This window comes from Artibeus jamaicensis, unplaced genomic scaffold (genome assembly GCF_021234435.1).
Source record: "Artibeus jamaicensis isolate MK-2021 breed Jamaican fruit bat unplaced genomic scaffold, CSHL_Jam_final contig_1015, whole genome shotgun sequence".
Classification (NCBI taxonomy): Eukaryota; Metazoa; Chordata; class Mammalia; order Chiroptera; family Phyllostomidae; genus Artibeus; species Artibeus jamaicensis.
In genome coordinates, this window is record NW_026521194.1 from 15,290,002 (window position 1) to 15,302,274 (window position 12,273).

The 12,273-nt window shown below is 35.6% G+C and overlaps 1 protein-coding gene across 3 annotated transcripts in view; it reads left to right on the forward strand.

Moving 5' to 3' along the window:
- KANSL1L (KAT8 regulatory NSL complex subunit 1 like) overlaps window positions 1-12,273 on the forward strand; it is a 107,859-nt gene that overhangs the window by 76,508 nt on the left and 19,078 nt on the right. For all 3 annotated transcript variants that reach the window (XM_053673143.1, XM_037165926.2, XM_053673159.1), the window contains 2 exons: window positions 9,310-9,475; window positions 12,157-12,264. In XM_053673143.1, the coding sequence (XP_053529118.1) occupies window positions 9,310-9,475; window positions 12,157-12,264 (274 nt within the window). The remainder of the gene's footprint in view (window positions 1-9,309; window positions 9,476-12,156; window positions 12,265-12,273) is intronic.

Here is a 12,273-nt window from a genome sequence, read left to right on the forward strand (position 1 = left end):
GTCCTTGCCTTTCATGACTTCAAATACTTCTTTCCAGCCCCTTCTTGCCTGCAAGGTTTCTTTTGAGAAATCAGCTGATAGTCTAATGGGCACTCCTTTGTAGGTAACTATCTCCTTTTCTATTGCTTTTAGATTCTCTCCTTATCTTTAGTCTTGGGTAATGTAATTATGATGTGCCTTGGTGTGTGCTTTCTTGAGTCCAACTTTTTGGGGACTCTGTGAGCTTCCTGGACTTCCCGGAAGTCTATTTCTTTTGCCAGATTAGTGAAGTTCTCTATTATTTTTTCAAGTAAGTTTTCAATTTCATGTTCTTCCTCTTCTCCTTCTGGCACCCCTATGATTAGGATGTTGGAACATTTAAAGATGTCCTGGAGGTTCCTAAGCCTCTCTTCATTTTTTAAAATTCCCATTTCTTCATTCTTTTCTGGTAGAATGTTTATTTCTTCCTTCTGCTCCAAACTGTTGATTTAAGCCCCAGTTTCCTTCACGTCATTGTTGGTTCCCTATACATTTTCCTTTATTTCACTTTTCATAGCCTTCACTGTTTTCTTCCTTTTGTGACCATACTCAACCATTTCTGTGAGCATCCTGATTACCAGTGTTTTGAACTGTGCATCTGATAGGTTGGCTTTCTTTTCATTGCTTAGTTCTATTTTTTCTGGATCTTTGAACTGTTCTTTCATTTGGGCCAGTTTCTTTGTCTCGCCTTGCCTCTTATGTAGTAAGTGGCGGAGCCTTAGGTATTTGCCAGGACAGGAGAACCCACATCACTGCATTGCAACACTGTATATGGGGGAGGGAACAATGGTGCTTGCTCAGCGCTCTGCTGGTTTTCAGTCACTTCCCCTGCTACCCACAAGCAAATTGAGCCCTTCCGGTGCTGATTCCCCGGGTGGGTGGGTTTGTGTATATTCTAGGACACTGTGGGTCTCCCCAACAAACTCTCCTGTGAGGCTGGGAGTTTCTCCCGCTGCTGCAACACCCCCCCCCCAGGTGTTTTCAGTCAGAGGTTTTGAGGCTTTATTTCCTTGCACTGGAACCCTGGGTTGCCTGGTCTTTCTTGCTCCCCGTTTGTTTCAGTTTATCTGTACACGAATATGGGACTGCCCAGTCACCAGCCCCAGTCTTACCTGGGTCCTCCTGCCACCACATTGCCTGTCCCAGTCCTCCATCCACTGCCTTGCCAGGAGTCCTCTCTGCCCAGCTGCTTGTCTCTGCCCCTCCTACCAGTCTGGGTGAATGTTTCTTCTTTAACTCCTTGGTTGTCAGACTTCCATACAGTTCAATTTTCTGCCAGTTCTGGTTGTTTTTTGATGTGTTGTTGTCCTTTTGGTTGTGGGAGGAGGCACAGTGTGTCTACCTACACCTCCATCTTGACTGGAAGTCTCTGAAATGCAATACATTTCTGTATATTGACTATGTATTCTGCAGCTTTACTGAATTTATTCCAGTAGTTTTTTGGTGGACATACTAGGATTTTCTATATAGTATATAGTATCATTTCTATATATAGTATCATGTCATCTGCAAGTAAGGAGAGTTTAACTTCCTCCTTTCTGATTTGGATGCCTTTTATTTCTTGTCTGAGTGTCGTGGCTAGGACTTCTGATACTGTTGTTGAACAGAGGTGGTGATAATGGGCATCTTTGTCTTGTTCCTTCTCTTAGAGGAAAAGCTTTCAGCTTTTCACCATTGGGTTGATATTAGCTGTGGGTTTGTTATATGTAGCCTTTATTATGTTGAGGTATGTTTTTTCTGTTATTGAAAACAGTTGCTAATATTTTGTTGAGAATTTTTGCATATATGTTCATCAAGGATATTGACCTGTAATTTTCTTTTGTAATGTCTTTGATTTTCAGATCATGTTAATGCTGGCTTTGTATAATAATTTTTAAAGCATTCCATCATCTTCAGTTTTTTGAAATATTTTAAGGAGGATAGGTATTCTCTAAATGTTTACTAGAATTCACCTGTGAAGCTATATGGCACTGAACTTTTATTTGTTAGGAGTTTTAGATTATTGCCTCAATTTCATTGCTAATGATCAGTCTATTCAGAATTTCTATTTCTTCCTGGTTCATTCTTAGAAGGTTATATGTATTTAGAAATGTATCTGTTTCTTCTAAATAGTTGAATTTGTTGACATATAATTGTAGTCTTCTGTAATGATTCTTTGCATTTCTGTGGTGTTGGTTGTTACTTTTCTTGCTTTCTTTTTCTTGATGAGTTTGGCTTAACGTGCTGTCTATTTTGGTTATCTTTTCGAAGAATCAGCTTTTAGTTTCATTGATGTTTTTCTAGTGTTTTAAAATTTCTGTTATATTTCCATTTTTATCTTTATTTTATCTTTCTGTATTTTGGGATTTTTCCCAGTTATTCTTTTTCTAGTTTCTTTAGGTGTAGAGTTAGGTTATTTGGAACTTCTCTTGTTTCCTGAGGTAGGCCTCTGTAGCTACAAACTTCCCTCTTAAAACTGGTTTGCCTGTGATGAAAGAAAAGTAAGCTTCTTAATCTGACTGTTTAAAGGTAGCTACAAAAGTGTATGTTAAGCATCACACTTCATAGTGAACACTGGAAGGTTTTCCTTTCAGGATGGAATGACACAGGATGCCCACTGTTGTCGTTCTGTATTCCACCTTTTACTGTAAGGATAATCCAGCACAGTTGGACAAACAATAAAAGATATATAATTTAGAATTGCGGGATCAAAATGGTTATTTGTAGACTGTTTTTGTAGAAAATCCAAAAGAATAAACAGATGAATTATTTGGAGTCATAATCAGTTTGTAAAATTATTTTTCAGAAAAAATAAAAATTTTTAAATTAGTAGTCAGATAAGTTACAATATTAACAAAATTTACGAAGTACTTTGTAATATATTTAGCTGTACAAATTTATTACAGAAAAATGTATACAACTTTAATGAGAGGTATTAAAAACATGTAGGTGAATGGTTATATATTCATAAGTAGGAATACTAAAATAGTATAAGTCAGTTCTTCTCATATTGACTCATAGCTTTCATACAATGCCTATTAAAATCTAAACAGGTAGTTCGTTTTATGTATTCGTGTTGTTTGTTTTTGTTTTTGCTTGTTTCAGAATGTGACAAATTCATTGAAAAATTGATATGGCAATGCAAAGGTTAAAAATAAATATAACAATATCGAAGAATACATTGGGAGGACTTGTTCTACCGAATATTAAAGCTATATAAGTGTTAAGACAGTGTGGTATTGGCATAGGGCAGGAGAAATAAACAATAAAACTTGGAGAGCTCAGAGACAGAGCCAATGTATAGGGACATTTGATTGAAGACAGGTAGTAGTAGAGAGCAGTCAGAGAAGGGTAATCTTTTAAGTTACTAGTGATGGGGAAATCAGTGATTCTAATGGGAACAGCACAATTGAATCCCTATCCCTTAGGACACACAATAATCATCCACAGGTGGATTATAGAGTTAAATATAAAAGGAAACATTAAAAGGCACTTTAGAAGATACTACAGAATATATGATGATCTCAAAGTAGGAAAATATTCTAACAAACCACAAAGTTGTGAAATTAACCACATTAAAATGCAGAATTTCTATTCAAAAGACAGTGAGACACAAGTAGCTGTGGGGGAGAAGTTACTTGCCACGCGTATAACAATCATAGAACTCGTAGTTAGAATACAAAGAATTACTAAAGTAGAAAAATGCCGACCACTTAAAAATGAGCAAAGGACTTGAACATGCCACTTAATAAAAGAGAGATTCTGCCCATCCAACAAATTTAAAAAGTGTTGCTAATTTGAAAGAAATCAGACTAAAAGAACAAGATATTAAAAAAAAACACAAGATATACCACCTTATACCCACTAGATTGGAAAATTATCAAAAATAATACCAAGTAGTGGTGTGGATGTCGAGTTATGGTAACACAGTGCTGGTGAGAGTGTAATTGGTACAGTATGTTGGCAAATAGTTTGGTATTTCCTAGTAAAGTTGAAGATAAACACACCTGTAACTTAAGATTCTGCTTCTGGAATGATCCTAGAACAGTGCCATTTTGTGTGTCAGCAGGACAGGTATATTAGTGTTCAGGGAAGCACTATTTATAGTCCCTTCAAATTGTAAACAGTCCAATTTGAACTATTCATATGATTACAATTGTAATTGATACATGAAGTTCTATATCACCATGTATACAGAAACATGCAACAACATGGATGAATTCCATGTACAGGCATACCTTGTCTTATTGTGCTTCACTTTACTGCACTTCACAGGTGTTGCATTTTTTACAAATTTAAGGTAAGACCCTCCAACAGCAAAAAAAAGAAAGAGTTGCTGAGGATTCAGATGATAGCATTTTTGGCAATAATGTTAAATTAAGGTATATACATTATTTTTAAGACATAATGCTATGCTATTGCACACTTAATAGGCTACAGTATAGTATAAACATAACTTTACGTGCACTGGGAAACCAAAATACTTGTGTGACTCACTTATTGTGATATTTGCTTTATTGCAGTGGTCTGGAACTGAACCCACAATATTTCCCAGGTATGCCTGTATATCCCTCCAGAATGAAAAACACATTTATAAGCAAGAACATACGCACACAATTCATAGCAGCACTAGCCACAATAGCCAAAAGGTGGAAACAGTCCAAATGTCCATCAGTGGATGAATGGATAAGCAAATTGTGGTATATACATACAATAGAGTATTACTCAGCCATAAAAGAATGAAGTGCCAACACATGCTGCAGCCTGGATGAGCCTCAAAAACTTTATGCTAACTGAAACATGTCAGACACAGAGGTCCCATGTTGTGTGGTTCCATGTATAAGAAATATTCAAAATAGTTAACTCCATAATGAGAGATGGGTGGTTGCCAGGGGCTAGGGATGTGAGGTAATAGGGAGAAATTGCTTTTAATGGGTGAGGAGTTTTATTGGGAGCGATAAAAAAATGCTTGTAACTTCAGATGGTGGTTGCACAACATTGTAAATGTACTAAAGGCCACTGAATTGTTGACTTTAAAATGGTTAGTTTTATGAAATGTAAATTCTACCTCAAGTTATTATTTTAAATATGAATTTACATATGATATGAAATAACTTATTGCACCATTGCTTGTAAAAGCAAAATCTATAAATAACCCAAATGTTCATTAGCAAGAGACTGGCTAAATACCCTAGAGTTTCCATGGACTATAAACAAGAACTAGGAAGCTCTGCACAAACTAATGTGAAAGGTCTCTAAGATGTACCATTTACCAGGGAAAAAAGGCAAGATATAGAATAGTTCATATGCTACTATTTATGTTAAAACACGGGAGCAGATTACACACATACTACCAAGTAGTGGAATTGCCGGGTCATGTGGTAATTCTATGCTTTAACGTTTTTGAGGAAACACTAAACTATTTTCCACACCAGTCAAACTATTTTAAATTTCTATCAGCAATGCATGAGTCCCATAATTTCTATAACATTTGTTATTCCTTAACAATACTTATTTCCTTTTTTTAAAAATATAGACATCCTAGTGGATGTGATAAGGTGACTCACTGTGGTTTTGATTTGTATTCCCTAACGATTGTTGATACTGAGCATATTTTCATGGGCTTGTTGGCCATTTGTGTATCTGGTTTGGAGAAATGTTTAAGTCCTTTGCTTTTTTTTCTTTGCTTATTTTTTAATTGAGTTGTCTTTTTTATTATGAGAATTCTTTATATATTCTTGATACTAGTCCCTTATCAGATATATATTTTCTAAATATTTTCTGCCATTCTGCAGGTTCTGCTTTTATTTTTTTATAACATTTTTGATATACAAGTTTTTTTGATGAAGTCCAGTTATGTTTTTTTGTGCTTTGGTGTCACACCTAAGACTCTATTGCTTATCCCAGTATAATGAAGATTTACTCTATGTTTTTACTAAGATATTTATGGCATTAAGCTCTTATATTTAAGGCATTGATCCATTTTGAGTTAATTTTTGTATATGGAATTAGGTAGGAGTTCAACTTCATTCTTTTGCTTCCTAATTGTGAATAGCCAGTTCTCCTAGCACCATTTGTTGATGAGACTATTTTTCCCTTTGAATGGGCCTGGCACCTCTATTGTAGATATTTGTAAAAGGAAACATTTAAGCTAAGAACATCTGTTGATCAAAAGATACCACAGAAAGTGAAAAGAAGCTCAGACAGGGAGCAATATATAGAACTTTCTAGAATGCATAAAGTGAACTTTTAAAATCAATAAGAAAAAGACATCCCAATAAAAAGATCATCAAGACATGTATTTCCCTAAATCAAGAAACGTGAATGGCCAGTTATAGGCATGAAAAGGTGCTCAAAATAAACAGCAATACATATTTTAACCATGAGATACTAGTTGTATGCTCTGAGATTGGAAAAAATAAGAAGTCTGACAGTAACTGTGTTGGCATGGGTCTGAAGCAATGAGACCTAAGATCTGCTCTGAAGTGTCAATCAGTTACAACTAATTTTTAATACAGTATATTGTCTACTCAAGTTGAATATATGAATTCATGCATTTGTATAACCTAGTGATTCCATTTCTGTCACTGTACCTAGAGACACTCTTATGCCCATGTGTCAGGGCACAAACACAGGGTGGACAAAAGTAGGTTTACGGTTGTATGAAAACAAGTAGTATTTATTAATTACTGTATTATTTGTATTATTTTCATGCAAACTGTAAACTTTTGCCCACTCTTGTATAATATTTACCCTAGCATTCTCCATAATATAAAAACTAAAAACAATCGAGATGTTTTAAACAGGAGAACGATGAATTGATTACACATAATTTTGAGTACTAAAGCAGGAAAGTATACTTAATATTATTGTCTACATTTTAAAAGCATACAGATTTAAGTAGTAAATATTTGGAAAAGTTATAAAGAAAATGATAAAACTCAGGATAGCAGTTACTCCCGGGTGTTGAAAGGAAAATATGATTAAGGAGGCACATTATATTAGGTAAGATACAGGTTTAGCTGTAAATGATACCCAAATAGTGACATGAGCAGGATGTGAATTTATTTGTCTTGTAGTAGATTGAAAATATTCTAGTCCTGATAGCTGTGCTTCACAGGGTTACCCAGAATCCAGGGGGCCCCTGCCTTTTTAATGGTTTCCGCATCACCCTCACTCATGTGGTCACAGAGGCTCAGCACCATAGCTCTGTTACAGGTATCGAGGTGGAAGAATGAAGGAATAAGTGACTTTCTTAAGGTCACTTCCCAGACATGGACACTGCACACATGACTTCCCTTCATGATGTTCTGGCTAGAACTCAGTCATTTTTACATGCAAAAAAGCTTAACAAATGATCCCAGCCCAAAATCAGGAGCTTTGAACAGGGAGACAGCACAATCAGGAAAAAGTAGCGGTCTAGTGGCAGTCTCTTTTACAGCCTTGTGTGGGCAGTGTAAGAGGAAAAAGACATCAAAGGTATCGGTAATGTTCTGTTCGTAAAGTAGGATGGTGAGTATAGGCCTTTTTAAAGTTATTTAAAAATATATAAATTATATATTTTGTACATATGAAATGTTTCATTATTGGCGTTAAAAAATTTAATGAGTATTTTTCAGGATTTGACTTGAATTTTATGCACCATATGGTATTGTTGATCACGCCCTCTAGACATTTGCATTTTTATTGGCAAGAATCTCCTGGTTTTTCTCTTATTTCTCCATCCATTCCTTTTCAGCCTCCTGGGCTTCACTTTCTCTGCAGGGAAAACAAAGGCCTTTTCCTAGATGCCCCTCACTTGTCTCCATAATTATTTAGGATAGTTTCAAATTGGCTAATGGGTTTCCTGGATTTGGAAAAATTTCAAGAGAAAACTAATTATATGGTAAATATTCAGATTTTATTAACTTTTATTCATAATGCTCTAGCCATATATGGAAAAAGCGAGGTTAATACATTTTTTCTTTGTAATTTCAAATAAGTGTTCCTTATACCTTTCTGAACTACATCAAAAAAGAGCAAATAATTCTATAATGAGTCAAAAATACCAGTGCGTCTTGTAAATGTAAGAAACAGCAACTGTTCCTATATATTTATACATATAACATAATTAAATCTTGGAAATGACTCAACATTCTTATAATCTTGTAGCCACATGTTGTATCTTTTTATAAAAACTCATCTGTTTACTAGATCACCAGAATGATAATGACTACATTTCCTAGCCTTCCTTGTAACTAGGTATGACCATCTGACCTAAGTCTTGGCCAATGAAATGGAAACAGAAGTCATTTGTGATAAATTTTAGCATATATTAACAGGGAGTTTTTCCCTCCAATGAAATAGCCTCGGGCATACATGCACTTGAAGTTTTACTCACTTTTTAATTTTTTTAAGCAAATAAGTTAAAATTCAGTTGGTCAGCATTCATACTTTTTTGATTTAGTAACATGGTTTTCTTGAGGTTCCTGGACTCAAATCTTTATCTTAAAAACCTCAAACTCATGTAACATATTGCATATTTCATACAAATCTTTTTTTTTAAATAAAGTTATTTTTTTAGCCTATTTATTTATTTATTTATTTATTTATTTATCTTTAGAGGGGAAGGAGAGAGGGAGAGAAACATCAATGTATGGTTGCCTCTTGTGAGTCCCCCCCTGGGAACTGGCCTGCAACCCAGGCATGTGCCCTGACTGGGAATCGAACCGCGATTCGTAGGCCCGCACTCTATCCACTGAGCTACACCAGCCAGGGCTCATACAAATCTTTTTAATGTTTTACTTTAAATTAAATTTTACTTAACATGTAAAATACTCATAGTACTTCACTGTTACTACATTGTAGATATTGTCTGTCAGTAGAATTTAAGGCAGAAATTTAAGTTTTGCTCATTGGTTGTAATGGGTTGCAAGGAGGCAAAGAGTATATGTAGTTCTTAACATAGTCCTTGCTCAACCATCTTCTGGAGTTTTCACTAATCTGGAGTGTAACCACTTTCTTTTTACCCAAAGTTTCTCAAACTCATTTGTCTTTATTGTGATTTTACAAGTTGGAAGAAAGACCCGTTTGTATAGACGTTGCTCTTCATTTTGAAAAACTGAAAAGGAACAGTCAAAGCTCATCACATTCATGGCCTTAAGTAACTTCTCTCACCCTGTCATTTTAAAGGGCTTTCTCCAAGATGACTTAAGCCAGGACTTCTTTCTGTTATTCAGATACTGTGCTATAACTGTTACATTCTCTCTGATTCAGTTTTCAAGGGGAAAAAAAATGAAGACTTTAAAAGATGTTCTTTTTTTTTTCTTGCAGACTTTGCCCTCAAAAGAAACAGTGTTTTTAAATACTACACAAATGCCTTGTCTGCAGTCAGCTTCAACTTGGAGTACCTGTGAACACAATTCAAAGTCTCAAATATTCAGAGAACATGTATCAGAGCTAGATTCTTCTTTCCACTCTGTTCTATCATTGCCATCAGGTAAGCCCCCTTATAAAAATTTTTCTAAGTAACTGAATATTTTCTAAGGTGAAACCTAATCCGATAAAACAAGGTATCTAATAACATTTTAGTTATCAATTATTCTGGATAGTATAACTAAACAGTTTTTGTAGAGGAATTAAGTCACAACCCTGAGAATATCTATGATCTACAACTGAGTAAATGAGACATATACATCCTCACATCCCAAAGTGGTTTTAAGGTTCCAGTTACTGGTTTCTGTTGGAACCATTCCAGTCTTATCTAAGAACTAAAGTACATACTGAGCTTAAAAAATAAAGAAACAAACAAACATGCTACCTTCGGGTTATCTCAGGTTCTTCTCTTTACCAGGAATATATCTCAAATGGGCTTTCGTTTCCTTTCAGCCTTTGCTCCTAATCATCCAGGGACTGCTGCTCTTTGTAAAGCACTAGTTTTTTTGTATCTATCCCTGCTCTGAGTCTTACTTTGGTTTTCAGTAGAATTATAATGGTTTCTTAAGTACATTCTATTTTGAAGTGAGTTCCTGACAGGAACGATTTGACTCCATCTTTGAGGAAACCTTAATAGAAAGAAACTAATAAATGTAACAGTAATGCGGCTAGCACTTGGCCTTAGCATACACTAGGCCATATAAAAGCATGTTACGCTTTCTTATTTAATTCTTACAACAGTTCTAGGATGATAGGCACTGTTGCCCTCTGTCTTACAAAGGAGAATGTTGGAAATGTTAAATTACTCATCTGGGATGACACAGATAATGATAAAGGCAGGGTTTGGTCTGAGACAGCCATCCTCCGGAGCGGCACTCCTAGCTTTTACTCTTTACTGCCTCTTTTTTTTTTTTTTTAATTTATTTATTTTTAGAGAGGGGGGAAGGGAAGGAGAAAGAGTGGGAGAGAAACATCAATGTGTGGTTGCCTCTCATGAGTCCCCTGCTGGGAACTGGCCAGCAACCCAGGCATGTGCCCTGACTGGGAATCCAACCGTGATACTCTGGTTCACAGGCCCACGCTCAATCCACTGAGCTACGCCAGCCAGGGCTGCCTGTTTCTTATTAGTAAATGTGCTCTGATGACATAACCCTGAGAGCTGGTATAGATATTCTTTATCTCAATCCTTTTATGTCCTCTACAAGATTATCTTCCTCACCTACTAATTAGGATTATTTTCTTCTTGTGTTCATTTAGTAAAAATCTGAACACCTACTGTATACTAGGTACTAAGTAGGAGTTAGGGGTATAAATACAAATAAATCCCTCAAGGTACTTGCAGTCTAGTTTAAGACAATGGAAATGTAAACTAATACATATAATAGAGTGTTATGAAAAATTTTGATGAGAGCCCATCAGCAACAGTGTCAGTACTAAGGAAGGCACTTGGGTGGAACAAGAACCTTCCCTAGTTATTATATCATGTTTTCTCACAACCGATGAAGAACGGCCATAGGACAGATGATAGTCCTTTCAGAGAAGTGCTGTTTCTTTGGAGAAACAGACCTATGTTTTGGTAATTGGAAATATCAGAATCCCGAAATGTTTAAGCAGCCTCTGTGATGATGCTCATGAACCCATCTTTTTTCACACTTTAATATGAATCTGCCATCAAAATACATCATTTGAGGGAGAGATGCTTCTTTGTTTAAAACTCAGACCCTTCCTAGGTCTATCCTGCTGTGTTCATAGTTTTCTTAAACAAACAACCTTCTCTCACCAACATCATGTTCAGTATATCAATTGCTTTATAAAATTATGAAAAAGGTTAGGTTTCTCTTAATAAATGCTTTTTACGATGACTTTGTTTTTGTGTTCTTGATTTAAAAAATAACCATTGATAGTCCTGGCTGGTGTAGCTCAGTGGACTGAGCTTGGGCCTGCGACCCTGAGGATCGCGGTTCGATTCCCAGTCAGGGCACATGCCTGGGTTGCAGGCCAGTTACCAGCAGGGGACACACAAGAGGCAACCATACACTGATATTTCTCTCCTTCTCTTCCCCTCTAAAGATAAATAAATAAAATATTAAATAAAAAAATAACCGTTGATAAATCGGAAGCACACCTTACTACTTAGCTTCTCTTTTGGTTGTGAGAATATAGAATGTAAACAGTGAATTGAATGTCTCTCTTTAATGAGAGCTAGTTTGTCAATAGGCTTTAATACTTGTAAAAGACTCATTTTGTGATTCATAATACTGGTAACCCAAGAGAATGTAAAAACTGACATTTTCATAAAAAATGGAGTCTGAAAAGTTTTTCCTTCAGGTAATTAAAGGCATGTATTTTATCTTTTGGAAATCTCATTATTTCCAATGCAAAGGTTTTGGAGGTGGGATAGAATGGTCCTAAAAGGAGTCAGCCAGGTTGGGCTGTATGTTTTATTAAAGACATTTTGGGTACATTTGTTTTCAGTGTGAATATTTACAACTTTGTTCATGTATGTACTATTTTCGTTGTTCCTCATGTTTATTTATTTAGAACATTCGATCAGTAATTCCAAAATACTACTACCTGTATGTTTGAAAGAATATTCTGCCACTTGTGAAAGATGTGACTTTTTAAGCTTTTGCTTATTTTCCTAAGCTTATGAGGTATGTGCTATTTATGGAAAGAAAGCAATCTTAATGAATCTATAAAGAGTAGTGTTCACTGAAAATGTGTTTTTTTAATTTATTTTTCCAGATGTGCCTCTCCATTTTCACTTTGAAACATTGTTAAGAAAGAATGAAATAAAAGTAGACCTTGCCGAAAATAAATTTGTAGGAGACTGTATCCTATCTCCGTCCCCTGGTATGTCAG